We start from the raw sequence: 19,003 nt of genomic DNA, 5'->3' as shown, positions 1-19,003 counted from the left end.
AAATTCCTGGATTACCGTATATGCGTGGTTAACATCGCGAGATGGGTCAAGATAACTTAAAGGAATAAAAGTGGGTATATCCATTTTCGGACTTCGCATAATGCCTCCGGATCAATAATTGCCCGCAAGACCGAATCTTAGAGCAGAAAGACCAGTTTTAGATCATTGAACAGGGGAAGGGAGCCGGGGTGGGGCTGGGGGTGAGTGGGGGGAATGGGAGATGTCAGAGGTCGAGATGTTAGTGAAGGGTTATTTAGTCAGATTACCAAGTCACCGCTACATCAAAATTAGGTGTAAATCAACTTGTCGAACGTTACAATTTTGCAGACCCGAGGAGTTAATTATGGGTAATCTGAACGAGCATCTCTCTGGGGACTTATGGTAGCAATCACTACGTCGCCTCATCTCTTGGAGTTTCTCTCAGTCAAAGATGCACACATCCATTCCCTGGATCGCAGATCATGGCACATTGATCTAATGCGCCGCAATTCGCTGTGCAAAGTTGGGATTCATTTGCTAAGCCAGGTACCAACTATCGTCCACAAGGAACAGAGAGGTGAAGATGGAGGGAACGAAGAAGAGTATAATTGAGTATAATTGAGTTATAAACTCCGCCTTGAGCGGTATCTCGGTCATATCACGGTGTGTCAGCTTAATGTGTGAGGAAAGCTAGAAGCGGTGCAGATCTTATACGCTTACCACGATCACGAGCACGGGCACGGAGCGGACAAACCATGAAACACAATGTGGGATTCGAAGCCACCATCATAGGTTGCATAAGCGTCTAAGGGACGCAACTCGGTGCAAGGACTTACGGTGCTCCAGACGACTGAGCCCGCAAAAAGTGTGAGGGAGGAATAATGAGAGACATGACGAGGGGCTATCTGCAACTTTATTGCATTTGTTATTAGTTTTATTCGCGATCAGGATGACTTTCTGTTGTTGGTGCATCGCGAATCTCTTAACATGTGATGCACATGTCTTGAGGATATTTGACATCCATTCTTTTAATACATTTGCGATCAATACTGACATTCGCGTCTTGTCGCTAAAGCTTCTACAGAGGACAAAATATATGACCTAGAGTAATAGGTTTTGTGTGAGATTATCTCTTATGTCCAACCTGTGGCTTTAGATCGAGTCTCAAATCTTAAACCAGGGAGTTGATTGATCCCGACAAGAGCATGCAGTGACGACAAAGCCCTTACATCTCGACGACTGTACACTACGAAAAAATATAAAACCTGTCTTCCGATCACTTTCTACATTTCGGCTTAACCGTCCTCTACTGACTTTCGAGATTTCAATCATGTCTTGAAGAGAACTTTCCTTGACGTACTTTTTCGTAAGAACTGACTTTCACTTTGTGTCAGTTCATTGGAGTATGAACCTTCATAGAGTGAGGGCCAAACTGAATGAACGTCGGAGCTTGCAACAAAGTAAAAGTCAGTTCTTATATATCACTATTTTTACTTGAAAGGACTTCGACTTTGATATATACTCACCACCAAAAAAGACGCGAACCATAGAAGCATATAGAGAAATATGCACGTTAAGAAGAGATGTTTCCAATTTGTACCACTTAATGACAAAACTAACACTCAGTTAAGTGTTACCACAGAGTGTCTTTATTCTTATCACGATATGCTGCTCGTGATTTCCCAAAATTTACACACTAATCCTGCACGAGACAAATAGTGCTTCTGGAGTCATGGATCTATGACGTCACATGTGATGCGTTCATCAGCGTCGGTTCACACAACATACCAGGATGTTCGTTTGTGCATCGAACCAATCTAATATCTCTTGAATATGAATAATTCTTCATATGTTAATCAACATGGATGATATTCGTGTTTCTTTTGGTGGTGAGTATATACACAATAATATTTAGTATGTGTGACTTCGTGTTTACAGTGACGGCCATACAAGAACCAAGCTGTATCGCGGAATATGATAGTTCCTCAAAACGAGATGTGAGATGTATGCTCAACGTGCTCAACAGAAAAAACTTTTGTTGTATATGTAAACAAATGTACTCAAAAAGTACCACCATTAGATGAGGAGTCTGTTAAGAACTACCACAGTAAGTCAGTCACAATGACAGCGCGTCGTAATACATTTACATCAAGTCAAAGACGTCAAAATGGCCGACGCGATAAACGTGACAGGAGAGATTTCGGAAGTTGTTACTTGCTTTAGTCATCATTGATCAATTGGCCGTTCACTGAAAGGAGATTAAAGATGTGTCAAAGAGACACTAAGGTAAATTCATAGATTACTGTAGACTGTCACTGTCAGCCTAGACATGGATCGAGTCGATACTACGATAGTTTGAATGTTCTTCGTTTTGTTCACTAGGATGGGTCGTAGCGAGGATATTCGTAAACGATCGTGCTGTCAAACTCACTGACGTTTCTCAATGTATACTGAAACACTGAGTTCAAGACTAATGGGTCTAAATGATCAGAAAGAACGTTTCTGTATGTATTCGTGCTTGGGAATTCCCAGGGGTTTCCCCAGGAGTTTGGAAGACGTCCGTCACTGTTTACGTCATTTCAAGAACTCTGTCTCATGAAAAACGTATGAACGTCAAATTGAGTCGTTCATACACTTATGAACGCCAATTTCGCGGTTAGGCGACCTACCTTTCGTCCATTTGAAAAGCCGTATATCGTGTCAACTTCAAATTATAAAATTATTTTGTGTTTAATCTGTTTCAACTGCGGCTAGCAAGTACCAAGTCCAGGACAAATTTTCAAGATACTCTCCTACAACTATATTGTTTCGTATCGTATCGCTGCAACAGTGTCCATCCTGTGAGGATGTGGGGGAAGACTGGGTCCTCCGTAACCAATGTTTGTCATGCGACTTGGTTGATTGCGTGTCATCATGCCCCGATGGCTGGGACTGTTTCAGGCGATTGTTTACTGGATGTTTACAGACACGAATATTTAGAGGGCGTTAAACCACAAATCTCAGTCATCTGAAAGCGTTCTGGAGTAGCTTTTCGAGGCAAAGTGTTAACGTGGCGAACCAGGCTGGAATTTCTGGGATCGATCGTAGCGCCACTAGTGGCTATTAAGAGTTACGTCCCTTCTATGTCTCTCCTATTGACCAATCAGTTTCCACCTCTCATAACACTTGCATTTGCTTCAAACAAAATCTCGACCCCAAGTAAACACGATCTGATCGATAATTAAAATCTATAGTGTGATAAAACGGATCTTACTTCGCGAAGTGGATCATATCACGTAAGCACCTTGATTAAAAACATGAAAAGATTTGTAAAATATCTGTTGACGCCAAGTTAGCGGTACATATGCTTTGCAAATCCTGTAATCGAATGTCGAACTGGATGTCGATTTCGTTACGCGATTTTTATTGGACTATGTATAGACTCGTTAGTCTAGACAGCATGTAACTCAATAAGTTAACTCCCTAAACTCAGAAAGATGATTTGCGTACAACACGGTAGCCATCTGGTGGATCCATGTTGCAAGGCCAGCTTGCGTTAACATCATTTATATATTACTCTCCCACTTTGTCAGGCCCCTGGTTGAGATGCAGTTTCACATGATAAGATGACCATCTTCCGCATCCTCATTCACATCATCAACTGCTCTCTACGCCCTGGGCGTGTCACATGCCTCTCATCACAGGCAGTCACGTGCTGCCCTCTATGTCCTGTCACGTGCCGCCTCCTACGCATGGGGGACGTCACAGACAAGTATTTTTCTTCTTTGGTTTCGACACTGATATGACAGTCTACCATAATTATTATCGGCCATATGATGTTCTCTTGGATGAAGACTAACCTGTCACTTGACACTTAAACAATAAAAGATGAGACTGGATCCACCATCAAGATTTCACAGTAACCACTGTCATCACTGGTCACACAGATGTCGGCTTTCAACTTGTGAATACCACGTACGGATTGTAGATCAAAACAATTTTGAAAACAACAAATGCAATACAGTAAACTACGTTTATAACGAACACCCATTTGCTTGTATATATGGTTAAAACGAATTAAAATTAGTGGTCTCTTTGAGTTCGTAATAACCGTAGTTTACCTTATTTAAGCTTTAACTTAAGCTTTCACAAGTCACTCCTAAACCAGAGCACCATATTCTCCTATTTCCTTTCCGGTTCATGGCAAAACGTAGGGGTGAGTATCTGTAGTCAGAGGCCACATGACACCCCGTCCATATGGTTGTGTGTTAAATTGTAAAGTGTTTACGAAGCATGTTAACATATTAGCCCTAAAATTGGTTTGTGGTTCAACGAGAAAAATCCTATCGCTAACCATCCATCAAACCCAACACGTCATCCCACACCCAGTTCCCACCATCACTCCTCGGCTGATCGCCACCCCCTAACACGTCGGGTGAAGCAATGCTGGGTGGGGTTTTTTCCCCAAAAAACCATACTCACTCACTCAGCAATATTCCAACTATATAACGGTGGCCTGTGAATAATCGAATGTGGACCAGACAATCCCGTGATTGATTTTCTGAACAACGATCAATGACGTACTCAGCAATATTCAAGCCATATAACGGTGGCTTGTGAACAATCGAATATGTACCAGACAATCCTGTGATTTGTATTAATAATTATAATTTTGCAACTGACCAATATTCCAGCTATATAACGGGACCTGTAAATAGTTTGGCCAGACAATCCAGTGATTGATATTAAGAACAACGATCAATGCCGTCGGGGTATGCTGACACTCTATACAAAAAGTCCGCCAATAAATCACCTCTAACGACCATCGTAGGCTGCTGGGTATCTATTCTAACCCGGCATCCCCACAAGGTAAACTATGAAAGGATGCTACCCGTAACATTGCCACTGATGTCAATGATGTAACTGATCTAGCTGATGTAAATGAGGAACAACAGTTTAGGAACATATTTCAGTACGAATTTGTTTAACCTGATCTTCAACAATTCAACACTGACAATAAGACTAATGACATTGACTTCAAGAGTCTGTCCTTGAGACCTGAGTGATGAATCTATTCAGTTTATGTCAAAGCTTGGAACAGATGACACCATTTATCATTGTCATAGTGCGACCCTCTAATGTATATTTCATGTTGTCAATGTCTGCTGAACATCCAGCTGCGGGCGATGAAGAACGCCACGCCATCAGCTGTCCTCTCCCGAGCTAATCGGGTTATCTCCCTTCATCCATCATGACAGAACCTGGATATCCGTCAGGGACTTATGTTGGCCTCTAAAACAAAACACGTTAAGTTTATTGATGATCTAACAGTGTTTAGTTAGTATGTAGGAAGTATGTTTGTCCATGGCGACCACTACACAAACCAAAGTTTTCGAAATATGTTAATAAATCTAAACAACAGCGAAAAGGCCTCTAACATTTTGTGGGGCGGTCGTGTAGCCTAGAGGTTAAAGCGTTCGCTCGTCACGCCGAAGGCCCGAGTTCGATTCCCGACATGGGTACAATGTGTGAAGCCCATTTCTGGTGTTCCCCGCCGTGATATTGCTGGAATATTGCTAAACGTGGCGTAAAACCATACTCACTCGCTCTAACAATTTGTGAAAATAGGGAAGGGTGTGCACTAAATGTCTCCTCGCTCCCCACGTTAATGAGGTTGCACTGAACGTCTCCACTCTCCCACGTGAAAGGGGTTGCCCTGAATGTCTCCTCGCTCCCCATGTTAATGGGGTTGCCCTCAATGTCTCTTCGCTCACCACGTGAAAGGAGTTGCCCGAACGTCTCCTCGCTCACCACGTGAATGGGTTTGCACTGAACGTCATTTCACTCCCACGTGAAAGGGGTTGCCCTCAATTTCTCTTCGCTCCCAACATGAAAAGGTTTGCCCTCAATGTCTCCTCTCTCCCCACGTGAGAGGGGTTGCCCTAACGTCTCCTCGCTCCTCACGTGAAAGAGGTTGCCCTGAATGTCTTCTCGCTTCCCACGAGAATGTGGTTGCACTGAACGTCATTTCACTCCCTCGTGAATGGGGTTGCACTGAACGTCTCCACTCTCCCACGTGAAAGGGGTTGCCCTGAATGAATCCTCACTCCCCACATGAATGGGGTTACCCTGAACGTCATTTCACTCCCACGTAAATGGGATTGCCCTCAATGCCTCCTCGCTCTCCACGTGAAAGGGGTTGCCCGAACGTCTCTTCGTTCCCTACGTGAAAGTAGATCAATGGTTATAGTGGGGAGCGTGAAATGACCGTCTAATTTTCTTTTTTTCTTATTTGTTCCAAACAGTGGACGGGGGAAATGTTTTTATCGCTGGAAAAACATATGTTGTAAAATAAGAAAACTGTCCGCTCTATTTTTCAGAGAAAAAAAAAGTTTTGAAGCAGTGATCGAAAAAATAGAACCCACGCAAGCAAAATCACAGTCATTCCCCCGTATTTTACGTCATAATATCATATCATAGCCTGACAACGCAGCAAGAAAATAGATATGGCTATCACAAAGTAAAATGTATTTCTAAATGTTCAAATTAAATGAGAGGGAAGAAATCAAGTAGGTATCATCATCGCTGAGCCATAAATATTATATCATAAGACAAGCAGTATACAGTGTCAATGGGAGTCAATTACACGTAACCTAAATGGATGGATGAGCGGTGGGGTGGTTGGTAGGGAAAAAACGTAACTGTATAACACGCAATGAGGTTAAATGAGGGTTTAATGTCTCGTACAAGTATATTTTACTAAAAGTGGCATGCGAGTGTTCCTCTGTCTCTCCGTCTCTGTCTGTCTCTGTCTCTCTGTATCTGTCTCTGTCTCTCTGTCTCTGTTTACGTCAATGTCTCTCTGTCTCTGTCTCTCTATCTATGTCTCTGTCTGTGTCTCTCTTTCTCTGTCTGTGTCTCTCTATCTATGTCTGTGTCTCTCTGTCTCTGTCTCTTTGTTTCTCTGTCTCTCTGTCTATGTCTCTCTGTCTCTGTCTCTCCGTCTCTCAGTATCTCTGTCTCTGTTTCCCTGCCTCTCTGCCTCTCTGTCTCTTTGTATCTCTGTTTCTCTGTCTCTTTGTCTCTCTGTCTCTGTTTGTTGGTCGCTCTGTCTTTATCTGTCTCTGTCTCTCTATCTATGTCTCTGTCTATGTCTCTCTTTCTCTGTCTGTGTCTCTCTGTCTCTCTGTCTGTGTCTCTCTCTGTCTCTCTGTCTCTCTATCTCTTGGTTGCACTGTCTCTCTATCTCTGTCTATGTCTCTCTGTCTCTGTCTCTCTGTCTCTGTGTCTGTCTCTGTGTCTGTCTCTGTGTCTCTCAGCCTCTGTCTCTCTGTCTCTTTGTACCTCTGTCTCTTTGTCTCTCTGTCTCTGTCTGTTGGTCGCTCTGTCTCTATGTTTCTGTCTCTCTGTCTCTGTCTCTGTCTGTCTATGTCTCTCTGTCTCTCAGTTCCTGTCTCTCTGTTTCTCAGTCTCTGTCTCTCTCTGTCTCTGTCTCTGTCTCTCTGTCTCTCTCTGTCTCTGCTTCTATCTCTGTCTCTCTCTGCGTCTCTCTGCCTCTGCCTCTGTCTCTCTGTCTCTCTGTCTGTCTCTCTGTCTCTGTCTCTCTGTCTCTGTCTTTGATTCGGTCTCTCTTTCTCTGTCTCTCTGTCTCTGTCTCTCTAAATCTGTCTCTTTCTCTCTGTCTCTGTCTCTCTGTCTATGCCTCTCTGTCTCTCTAAATCTGTCTCTCTGTCTCTGTTGCTGTCTCTCTGTCTCTCTGCCTCTCTGTCTCTCTGCCTCTGTCTCTCTGCCTCTGTCTCTCTGTCTCTGTCGCTGTCTCTCTGTCTCTCTGCCTCTCTGTCTCTCTGCCTCTGTCTCTCTGTCTATGTGTCTGTCTCTCTGCCTCTGTCTCTGTCGCTGTCTCTCTGTCTCTCTGCCTCTCTGTCTCTCTGCCTCTGTCTCTCTGTCTATGTGTCTGTCTCTCTACCTCTGTCTCTCTGTCCCTGTCGCTGTCTCTCTGTCTCTCTGCCTCTCTGTCTCTCTGCCTCTGTCTCTCTGCCTCTCTGTCTCTCTGCCTCTGTCTCTCTGTCTCTCTGTCTATGTGTCTGTCTCTCTGCCTCTGTCTCTCTGTCTCTCTGTCTATATGTCTGTCTCTCTGCCTCTGTCTCTCTGTCTCTCTGTCTATGTGTCTGTCTCTCTGCCTCTGTCTCTCTGTCTCTGTCGCTGTCCCTCTACCTCTCTGTTTCTCTGTCTATGTCTCTGTCTCTCTGTCTCTCTGCCTCTGTCTCTCTGTCTCTGTTGCTGTCTCTCTGTCGCTCTGCATCTCTGTCTCTCTGCCTCTGTCTCTCTGTCTATGTGTCTGTCTCTCTGCCTCTGTCTCTCTGTCTCTCTGTCTCTCTGCCTCTGTCTCTCTGTCTCTCTGTCTATGTGTCTGTCTCTCTGTCTATGTGTCTGTCTCTCTGTCTCTGTCTCTGGCTCTCAACACCCACTTGCCCACAGAGGCGGTCTAACTGTATAACGAGGGAAACGGTTCAATGTGTTTTGCCGGATGGACCTCTGGGGTAACTCAGCTGGTTTTAAAACCTTGTCACGCCATGTTAGTTTCTGTCCCTCTCGCTGTTGTCAATGTACATTAAACTAGCTTGGTGAACGTTGTTTTTGGGCCGGGATAGTTGCCCGCAGCAGCAGACGATGAGGACTGCATGTGATAACTTCCGGAACTTTCTTCATCACAATTGGAGTAATAGACAGTCAACACGACGCTTTCAACGTGCGTATACTAAACTCTAGAATGTGAACCTAAACCTGATGTCCTTTATCAAGAGAATTGTCTACCTCGACTACATCGACATTATTAGCTGCTTCGACTACATCATTAACTGCCTCGACTTACAACATCATTGACTGCCTTGACTTACAACATCATTGACTGCCTTGACACACCGCTTCATTTTCTATCTAGACTACAAACTCATTGTCTACCTCGACTACAACCTCATTGTCTACCTAGACTACAAACCCTTTGTCTACCTAGACTACAAATTATTTTCTACCTGGACTACAAACGCTTTGTCTACTTAGACTACAAACACATTGTCTACCTCGACTACAACCTCATTGTCTACCTAGACTACAAACCCTTTGTCTACCTAGACTACAACCTCATTGTCAACCACGACTACGACCTCATTGTCTTCCTAGACTACAAAATCATTGTCTACCTCGACTACAAACTCATTGCGTACCTTGACTACAAACTCATTGTCTACCTCGACTACAACCTCATTGTCTACCTCGACTACAACCTCATTGTCTTCCTCGACTACAACCTCATTGTCTACCTCGACTACAACCTCATTGTCTACCTTGACTACAACCTCATTGTCTTCCTCGACTACAACCTCATTGTCTACCTCGACTACAACCTCATTGTCTACCTCGAGTACAACCTCATTGTCTACCTCGAGTCCAACCTCATTGTCTACCTCGACTACAACCTCATTGTCTCCCTCGAGTACAACCACATAGTCTACCTCGACTACAACCTCATTGTCTCCCTCGTGTACAACCACATGGTCTACCACGACTACAACCTCATTGTCTCCCTCGACTACAAACTCATTGTCTCCCTCGTGTACAACCTCATTGTCTCCCTCGTGTACAACCTCAAAGTCTACCTCGACTACAACCTCATTGTCTACCTCGTCTACAACCTCATTGTCTACCTCGTCTACAACCTCATTGTCTCCTTCGAGAACAACCGCATGTCTACCTCGACTACAACCTCATTGTCTACCTCGACTACAACCTCATTGTCTACCTTGACTACAACCTCATTGTCTCCCTCGTGTACAACCTCATTGTCTACCTCGACTACAACCTCATTGTCTCCTTCGTGTACAACCTCATTGTCAACCTCGACTACAACCTCATTGTCTCCCTCGTGTACAGTCACATAGTCTACCTCGACTACTATCCCATTGTCTACCTCGTCTACAACCTCATTGTCTTCCTCGAGTACAACCTCATTGTCTTCCTCGAGTACAACCACATAGTCTACCTCGAGTACAACCTCACTGTCTACCTTGACTACAACCTCATTGTCTACCTCGACTACAACCTCAATGTCTCCCTGGAGAAAAAACTCATTGTCTACCTCGACTTCGATCTCATTGTCTACCTCGACTACAACCTCAGTGTCTACCTTGACTACAACCTCATTGTCTACCTCGACTACAAACTCATTGTCTACCTCGAGTACAACCTCATTGTCTACCTCGACTACAACTTCATTGTCTACCTCGACTACAAACTCATTTACCTCGACTACAACCTGATGTCTACCTCGACTACAAATTCATTGTCTACCTCGACTACAAGCTCATTGTCTACATCGAGTACAGCTTCTTTTTCTACCTCGACTACAGCTTCTTTGTCTACTGCGACTACAACCTCGTTTTCTTCCTCGACTACAACACCTTTGGAACTTTGCTTTGTTGCATTTATGCAACAACATCGATCTCCGTTTCAATCTCCCCTCTCGCTGTCTTTCTCCCTCCCGTCTTTCTCCATCCTGTCTTTCTCCCTCCTGTCTTTCTCCTCCTGTCTTTCTCCCTCCTGTCTTTCTCCCTCCTGTCTTTCTCCTCCCGTCTTTCTCCCTCCTGTCTTTCTCCTCCCGTCTTTCTCCCTCCTGTCTTTCTCCTCCTGTCTTTCTCCTCCTGTCTTTTTCCCACCTGTCTTTCTCCCTCCCGTCTTTCTCCCTCCTGTCTTTCTCCCTCCTGTCTTTCTCCTCCTGTCTTTCTCCTCCTGTCTTTTTCCCACCTGTCTTTCTCCCTCCCGTCTTTCTCCCTCCCGTCTTTCTCCCTCCTGTCTTTCACCTCCTGTCTTTCTCCCGTCTTTCACCTCCTGTCTTTCTCCCGTCTTTCTCCCTCCTGTCTTTCACCTCCTGTCTTTCTCCCTCCTGTCTTTCTCCCTCCTGTCTTTCTCCCTCCTGTATTTCTCCTCCTGTCTTTCTCCCTCCTGTCTTTCTCCCTCCCGTCTTTCTCCCTCCTGTATTTCTCCTCCCGTCTTTCTCCCTCCTGTCTTTCACCTCATGTCTTTCTCCCTCCCGTCTTTCTCCCTCCCGTCTTTCTCCCTCCTGTCTTTCTCCCTCCTGTCTTTCTCCCTCCCGTCTTTCTCCTCCTGTCTTTCTCCTCCTGTCTTTCTCCTCCAGTCTTTCTCCCTCCTGTCTTTCTCCCTCCTGTCTTTCTCCCTCCTGTCTTTCTCCCTCCTGTCTTTCACCTCCTGTCTTTCTCCCTCCCGTCTTTCTCCCTCCCGTCTTTCTCCCTCCTGTCTTTCTCCCTCCTGTCTTTCTCCTCCCGTCTTTCTCCCTCCTGTCTTTTGTCCCCATATTCATCTTCAGTTCGCCTTACATATGCGTGGTGTCTGTAGCAAATGCGGCCCATGTGTCAAGATAAACACGGGTTGTTTTTCTTTCGTTTAACCTTTCACGATATATATTAATTTAATGACGGCAGCACGCTTTGAGGTTTTCAGTATCACCTGTATGTATGCCGTAGGCGTGACGCTGCTGCCTCGGTTGTTGCAGACTTTGTTAGGCCTACAGCGGTGTGCCTCAAGATGCTGTATATGGTGCGTTGTATCTTGACGGAGAAGTTCAAAATGTCAGCCCGCGCACATAACATGGGACACGCTGGATACCCTCTCCACGATCGGTTTACCCCACAGTCCCCTATGAACACCCTCCTTGCATTAATATAACTAGATACATCCCTAATACCCAGTACATCCGTCTCCCACTCCTATTGAAATAGAGGAACACTAACCAGTGACATGCCTTCTCACAGCCCCTACCCATCCTACACCACTAGCCCCATCACCCCCAACCCTCCCAAGTACACTACCCCATCTAACTACCTCTTCCACACTCAGATACCTCACCCCAACTCCCATAAGCACTCCCCACAAACCAGCACCCCCACACATTTCCCACCCTTCGCCCTACCCCACCCATCTTCCCATCCCTCTTCCGCCAGGGGTCACGCATGACCATTCTACCCTAACCCCATCCAGGGAAGATATACTCTCCCACCACCTACATGTAGCCTTCTTCCCAGCAATATTCTGACGCGGAACACCCACAGCAACATGATTCTGGTGCATTATCCCTCAGCCCTCATGCAGGTTAGACAACCCTGTTCACCGTCCCAGCCCCACCCCTCATCCAGGTAAGACAAGCCTTTCACCTCTTCACCTTCCCGACCCCACCCCCACCAGTGCCATATCAAGGTAAGACAAGCCTTTTCACACTGCAACCCCTACCCTCCCCTCATCCAGGTAAGACCCCGTTTGCCTTCCCACAACCACCCCAATCCCCACCCTTTATTCAAGTAAGACAAGCCTGTTCACCTTCCCATCCCAACCCAATCCTTCATCTCATCATTCCTCCGGCCCGAAATACACACGCCGGTATCGTGCCCACGCACCACCATACTCCCGACAGTGGGGGGTACATTAGCATACCTTTGAATATTCATCAGGTAATTGCCAGCATGCCTCCGCGAGATATACGTAACTCGTAACAGCCCTTTATTTTGTACTGCTGAAAATTGGTAACACACATTATCTAGAACTTTTTTGCGGAGCATTTGGCTTGCTAATGCCATAAATCAACAATGTGTTTTCGTCCCAATAAAAGCACAGACTAAGATTAGAATCACAAATGTAATTTCAAACATAGTAATTGTATTGTCTTACGGTAAACTTTCGCCAATGATATGGGTGATAAATATAGAACTGCAGCCCCGGTTTTCTGAGGAGCACCACGAACACAGTAAGTCATGAATATGTATCATTATGTTCATCTCTTGTTGTTCGCATCGCTTCACGGAAAGACGAATATCTTCTTAGTCTCCAATTTAACTGTTCTAACGGGATGTGAAATGGATTTCAGTATTTCCTGCAGGAGGACAAAGGCAGTAAGTGTCATTACAGTGTCTGCGAAGGTAGTCAGTACACACCACAGTGTCTGAACAAGTAGCCAGTACACACCACAGTGACTGAACAAGTAGCCAGTACACACCACAGTGTCTCAACAAGTAGCCAGTACACACCACAGTGTCTGAACAAGTAGCCAGTACACACCACAGTGTTTGAACAAGTAGCCAGTACACACCACAGTGTTTGAACAAGTAGCCAATACACACCACAGTGTTTGAACAAGTAGCCAGTACACACCACAGTGTTTGAACAACTAGCCAGTACACACCAGAGTGTTTGAACAAGTAGCCAGTACACACCACAGTGACTGAACAAGTAGCCAGTACACACCACAGTGTTTGAACAACTAGCCAGTACACACCACAGTGTTTGAACAAGTAGCCAGTACACACCACAGTGTCTGAACAAGTAGCCAGTACACACCACAGTGTCTGAACAAGTAGCCAATACACAACACAGTGTCTGAACAAGTAGCCAATACACACCACAGTGACTGAACAAGTAGCCAGTACACACCACAGTGTTTGCACAAGTAGCCAGCACACACCACAGTGTCTGCGAAGGTAGCCAGTACACACCACTGTGTCTGAACAAGTAGCCAGTACACACCACTGTGTCTGAACAAGTAGCCAGTACACACCACAGTGTTTGAACAAGTAGCCAGTACACTCCACAGTGTCTGCGAAGGTAGCCAGTACACACCACTGTGTCTGAACAAGTAGCCAGTACACACCATAGTATTTGAACAAGTAGCCAGGACACACCACAGTGACTGAAAGACTAGCCAATACACACCAGAGTGTTTGAACAAGTACCCAATACACACCAGAGTGTTTGAACAAGTAGGCAGTACACACCACAGTGTCTGAACAAGTAGCCAGTCCAGATTGTGTCGAGCAAAATTGCACCACAGAACAGTGTAGGAAACAATCACAACATAGTACATTGTATCCGACCCTCTGCCTCTATAATCTACGTATATTATTGGCTTCGTGAGTTTATACTATATATCAGCGTTCTCAAGCCTTGAAATCCCTGTGCTGTTATAAACTGTGCCCGGATTATGAAAATACTGATATCATAAGAATTCTTGTATACTAGTTTATTGGCCTCGCGACGCCACTAACACACAGTACAGCCTCTGGCCGGCGTGTCATTGATGAGGGACCTGATGCTTGATGTGCCTACTTATCATATGTACACGACTTAGAGTAAATGGCTACAGCAACACACGGCTTGGATATTTTCCGGTGATAGATAAAAAGCTCCACCTGGGTTGACATGGCGGCAGATAAAAAGTACTTGGAATTTTGCCAGGAAATCGTCCTTGGTATCACGACACACATAGCCCACACTAAACCGTTCGGTTGAAATTAAAGTGTCAAATGTTCTTAAAGTGAAACACAACACTAGTCTCTGAGAAAATGGCATCAAAAGTAAGTATCTCGTGTGTCCGCCATGTGCATTGATGACTGCCGTGCAACGTCGATACATAGAATGGATGAGGCGGTTGATGAAGGCCATAGGCACTTGAGCCCACACTCTGAGGAACACCTGACGCAGTTCAGCTGCAGTTGTCGGCCTTGGTCGGACGCCATTCAGCCGTCTTTGAATCTCGTCCCACAGGTGCTCATTGGGATTTAAATCGGGACTCAGGGCAGGCCACTGCATGGTTCTGATGCCGTTCTGCTGGATTGAAGACTCTTGTTGCTCTCGTAGTGGGGGCGCGGGCGTTATCATGCTGAAACTCGTGGTTGCTGCGACGTGCCAAATGGGGTATGGCGTGTGGTCTCAAGACTTGATCAGTGTACCGAGCTGCTGTGACACCATTGCCTCTACCTGGACCAATGTTCGGGAAGACCACAGGGCCGACCCTCTGTGCAAGACCAATTCCATCCCACACCATGATGCTCGGACCACCCCACGAGTCTCTCGCAACAACACAAGCATCCGAATAACGGTCTCCACGGCGTCGCCAGACTCTCTGCCATCTGCTGTTGAGATACAGTAACGGCTTTCGTCTGAGAAGAGGACTCTTCTCCACTGCTGGTGGCGCCAATGCTGGTGCTGTGTTGCCCACTGAAGACGGTCCTGGCGATGACGAGGTGTCAGAATGGGTCCTCGGTGTGGCCTGTGACACTGGAGGTGACTGCTAGTCAATCGTCGACGTACGGTGTCCGCACTAATGTGTCGCTGGTGTGTCCCCATGGTCTGTCGAGCAGTTTCCGCAGCAGTAACTGTCGCACAATCTGACGATCCTGACGTCGGGTCTTGGTCTTCTACTACGTGATCGGTCATGGCCTGGTACCGTGGCTGGAGCCGGTATATGGTCCTTACGTGGACTTGAAATGCATTGGCTACTTGCCGGGCGGTTAGTCCAGTTTGCAATCGTTCAAGGGCTTGGTGTCGCTGCTTTCTTGTCAATCTTGGCATGTGGTAGCAATTCAATAACGAATGAATGTTATGCGATCTGGGTGGATTTTTATAGGGCAAGAAATGGGGGAACGCATGTGCATTTCATTTTGCACGGAACTCATCTGGTTACCATGGCCGTTGCCGTGATGCGTTTGGGCGATCCGTTTTATTGTCATCTGCTTTGTTTTTTTATCGTCAAATTTCATTTTTCTGGACAAGGTAATGTTAAATTTTAGAAACTTTGACAAAAATTGCCCAGATATTTAAATAACAACTGTTCATGCAATGTTACTTGGTGTGACGTTTTGTTTGCGGTTCAGTATATAAAGAATGATTATGTGAATGATACTTCCTATAATACATATCCCTGATTTAAGTTGAATATCAACTTTGGTGGAGCATAAACCACGCAGCTCGTCATGGGTTAATTATGTTGAATATGTCACGCAGCTCGTCATGGGTTAATTATGTTGAAAATGTCACGCACCTCGAAATGGGTTAATTATGTTGAATATGACACGCACCTCGACATGGGTTAATTATGTTGAATATGTCACGCACCTCGACATGGGTTAATTATGTTGAATATGTCACGCACCTCGACATGGCTTAATTATGTTGAATATGTCACGCACTTCGACATGGGTTAATTATGTTGAATATGTCACGCACCTCGACATGGGTTAGTTATGTTGATTATGCCACGCAGCTCGTCATGGGTTAATTTTGTTGAATATGTCACGCACCTCTACATGGGTTAATTATGTTGAATATGCCATGCAGCTCGTCATGGGTTAATTGTGTTGAATGGGTTATTTGTGTTGAATGCATGTATGTCACGCACCTCGAAATGGGTTAATTATGTTGAATATATCACGCACCTCGACAAAGGGTTAACTATGTTGAATATACCACGCAGCTCGTCATGGGTTAATTGTGTTGAATATGTCACGCACTTCGACATGGGTTAATTATGTTGAATATGCCACGCAGCTCGTCATGGGTTAATTATGTTGAATATGCCATGCAGCTCGGCATGGGTTAATTGTGTTGAATGGGTTATTTGTGTTGAATGCATGTATGTCACGCACCTCGAAATGGGTTAATTATGTTGAATATGTCACGCACATCGACATGGATTAATCATGTTGAATATGCCACGCAGCTCGTCATGGGTTAATTGCGTTGAATGGGTTATTTGTGAAGAATACGCGTATGCCAAGCAGCCCGACATGGGTTAATTGTGTAGGCCATGATTTCTGCTAAAACAAGCTATTTCTACTAACTTCCTTTTTCCCTTCATATTTTGATCGAGTCCAGTTTCCCAATAAGCGACGAAGGCTTTGAATTCTAACAACTATTTTATGTTTTCATTTTGTAGAAAAAAAAGTACATTTATTTCTTTGTCACAATGCCCAATTTCACATCACACGATTCAACAATAAAACTTGTTTCTCATTTCTTCCCCCTGCCTCGATATGAGAATCAGGCACGTGCATGTGACAGCTAATTGTGTTCTCTGATAGCTGGGGACTTGGTGATGGCACGCGCGGTCAGTATTGTCTGTCAACCATCATTGTTGAATGGTGACGAATTAGCTTTATCGCCGCGTCCACGAACCACTCCATCCGACTTGTGGACCTTGAACAAGCAACAATAAACGGCCGGCACCGGGACATCGATGTTGAAGGAAGGAGGAGAGGGTCGAGTAGAGCAGTTGAGGCACATGCCCATGTTTGCTGATTCTTGACAGGGGTGGAGTGTGTTGTTAGGGACTGGATGGGGAGCATACCCCCAGGCGAGTGGGTGTGTTAAGAAGGAATGTCATTCTGAAACACCCCCAGATCACATTCACTAACCCACAGAACACTTGGCACTTACATAACTTACACGAGAGATGTATATTTACACATGTCACATGTACAGACAAACAGCACATGGCTAGGTGTCACGACTTGTGACAGAATACCTCCTTCTTGGAGGCTCAAGTCACAGATGTAACAGAACATTCTTGGAGAGCCAATAATACATTATCAATACAATTCTTGGAGGGTCCAATGATGCATCATCTTGGAGGGTCCAGAGATATATTATCAATACATTCTTGGAGGGTCCAATGATAGATTGTCAATACATTCTTGGAGTGTCCAATGATAGATCATCAATACATTCTTGGAGAGTCTAATGATAGATTATCATTATTGTAGGTTCTTGGAGGGTCCAATGATAGATCAATAATACATTCTTGGAGAGTCTAATGATAGATTATCATTATTGTAGGTTCTTGGAGGGTCCAATGATAGATCAACAATACATTCTTGGAGTGTCCAATGATAGATCATCAATACATTCTTGGAGAGTCTAATGATCTAGATTATCAGTACTGTACGTTCTCGGAGGGTCCAATGATAGATCAACAGTACATTATTGGAGGGTCTTATGATAGATTAACTGTACATTACTGGAGGGTCCAATGATAGATCAACAGTACATTATTGGAGGGTCTTATGATAGATTAACTGTACATTCTTGGAGAGTCTAATGATAGATTAACAGTACATTTAACTGTATTTTACAGCTCTGTAGGCTTGATGCTAATGACTACTGCCCTAACAACGACATTAGAAGCAAAGCGGACACCACAGCAGCTGATCTATTCAATCATTGATAGTAGTGAGGAAGTGTTAAAGCTGACATTGTAGTGTGGCGTCCTAGTACTGTGGCGTCACTGTGAGAAGGGACACTCTACATTAATCAATTTCGGTTAAACAACAAGGCATAGGCATTTCCTATAGTTTCCGAACACTCGCAACTACACGCGTAATTTCAATTGTGTCACTTAGTGTTTCCTTTGCGTTGTGATGAAAATACTGCCGAGACATGCGTTTTACTAGAAGTAAAACTGTTTTGTTTCTTAGTTTGTTAGTTTGTTGTTTAACGCCAAACTCAGCAATATTTCAGCTATATAACGGCGGTCTGTAAATAATCAAATCTGGACCTGACAATCCAGTGATTGACATCATGAGCATCGATCTACGCAATTGGAATACGATGAAATGCATCAACCAAGGAAGCCAGCCTGACAACCCGATCCCATTAGTCGCCTCTTACAAGCATAGTCGCCTTTTACGGCAATCATGGGTTGGTGAAGATCTATTCTAACCCGGATCTTCACGGATCTATATTGTACTAAGACAGGTGGCCAGACAAGAGACACGTTACTCATGTGATCATGTGTGAGCACATTTGCATACACATATGCCCATACTGCATGCACCGGAGTATACTCAAGACACTATTCTACAGACACGTGACTTTGCTACAGACACGTGGTCATATCACAAGTACGGGAGTAAACTACATATTACTGGTCGTGTGATAAGCAAAAGGGGCGTATGATAAGAAAGAGGGGCGTATGATAAGGGAGATGGGCGTATAAGAATAAGGGGAGTATAATAAGAATGGGGGGCGTATGATAAGAAAGAAGGGCGTATGTTATGAAAGAGGGGCGTATAATAAGAAAGGGGGTCGTATGATAAGGAAGATGGGCGTATAAGAATGAGGGGAGTATGATAAGAATGGGGGGCGTATGATAAGAAAGAAGGGCGTATGATATGAAAGAGGGGCGAATGATAAGGAAGAGGGGCGCTTG

General features: G+C 44.8%; 1 protein-coding gene across 1 annotated transcript; it reads right to left on the bottom strand.

Moving 5' to 3' along the window:
- Nucleotides 1-10,464: 10,464 nt before the first annotated feature.
- Nucleotides 10,465-11,326, bottom strand: LOC139475274 (octapeptide-repeat protein T2-like). Its single transcript, XM_071258506.1, has 2 exons — nucleotides 10,815-11,326; nucleotides 10,465-10,747 (listed from the first exon to the last, which is right to left on the bottom strand). The coding sequence occupies exons 1-2, from the start codon at nucleotides 11,324-11,326 to the stop codon at nucleotides 10,465-10,467; spliced, it is 795 nt and encodes a 264-aa protein (XP_071114607.1).
- Nucleotides 11,327-19,003: the final 7,677 nt, after the last annotated feature.

This window comes from Haliotis cracherodii, unplaced genomic scaffold (assembly GCF_022045235.1).
Source record: "Haliotis cracherodii isolate W230 unplaced genomic scaffold, xgHalCrac1.p SCAF_3, whole genome shotgun sequence".
NCBI classification, from domain to species: Eukaryota; Metazoa; Mollusca; class Gastropoda; order Lepetellida; family Haliotidae; genus Haliotis; species Haliotis cracherodii.
Note: the sequence above shows the minus strand (reverse complement) of the source record. Positions and strands in the feature narration are given on the sequence as shown.

What these genes read in the sequence shown, in the direction of transcription:
- LOC139475274 (XM_071258506.1), bottom strand. Translation starts at nt 11,326, where the DNA reads ATGGGGACAAAAGACAGGAGGGAGAAAGACGGGAGGAGAAAGACAGGA. An exon ending in AGACGGGAGAAAGACAGGAG is followed by an intron (nt 10,748 to 10,814) that starts GTGAAAGACAGG and finishes GGTGGGAAAAAG; the next exon opens with ACAGGAGGAGAAAGACAGGA.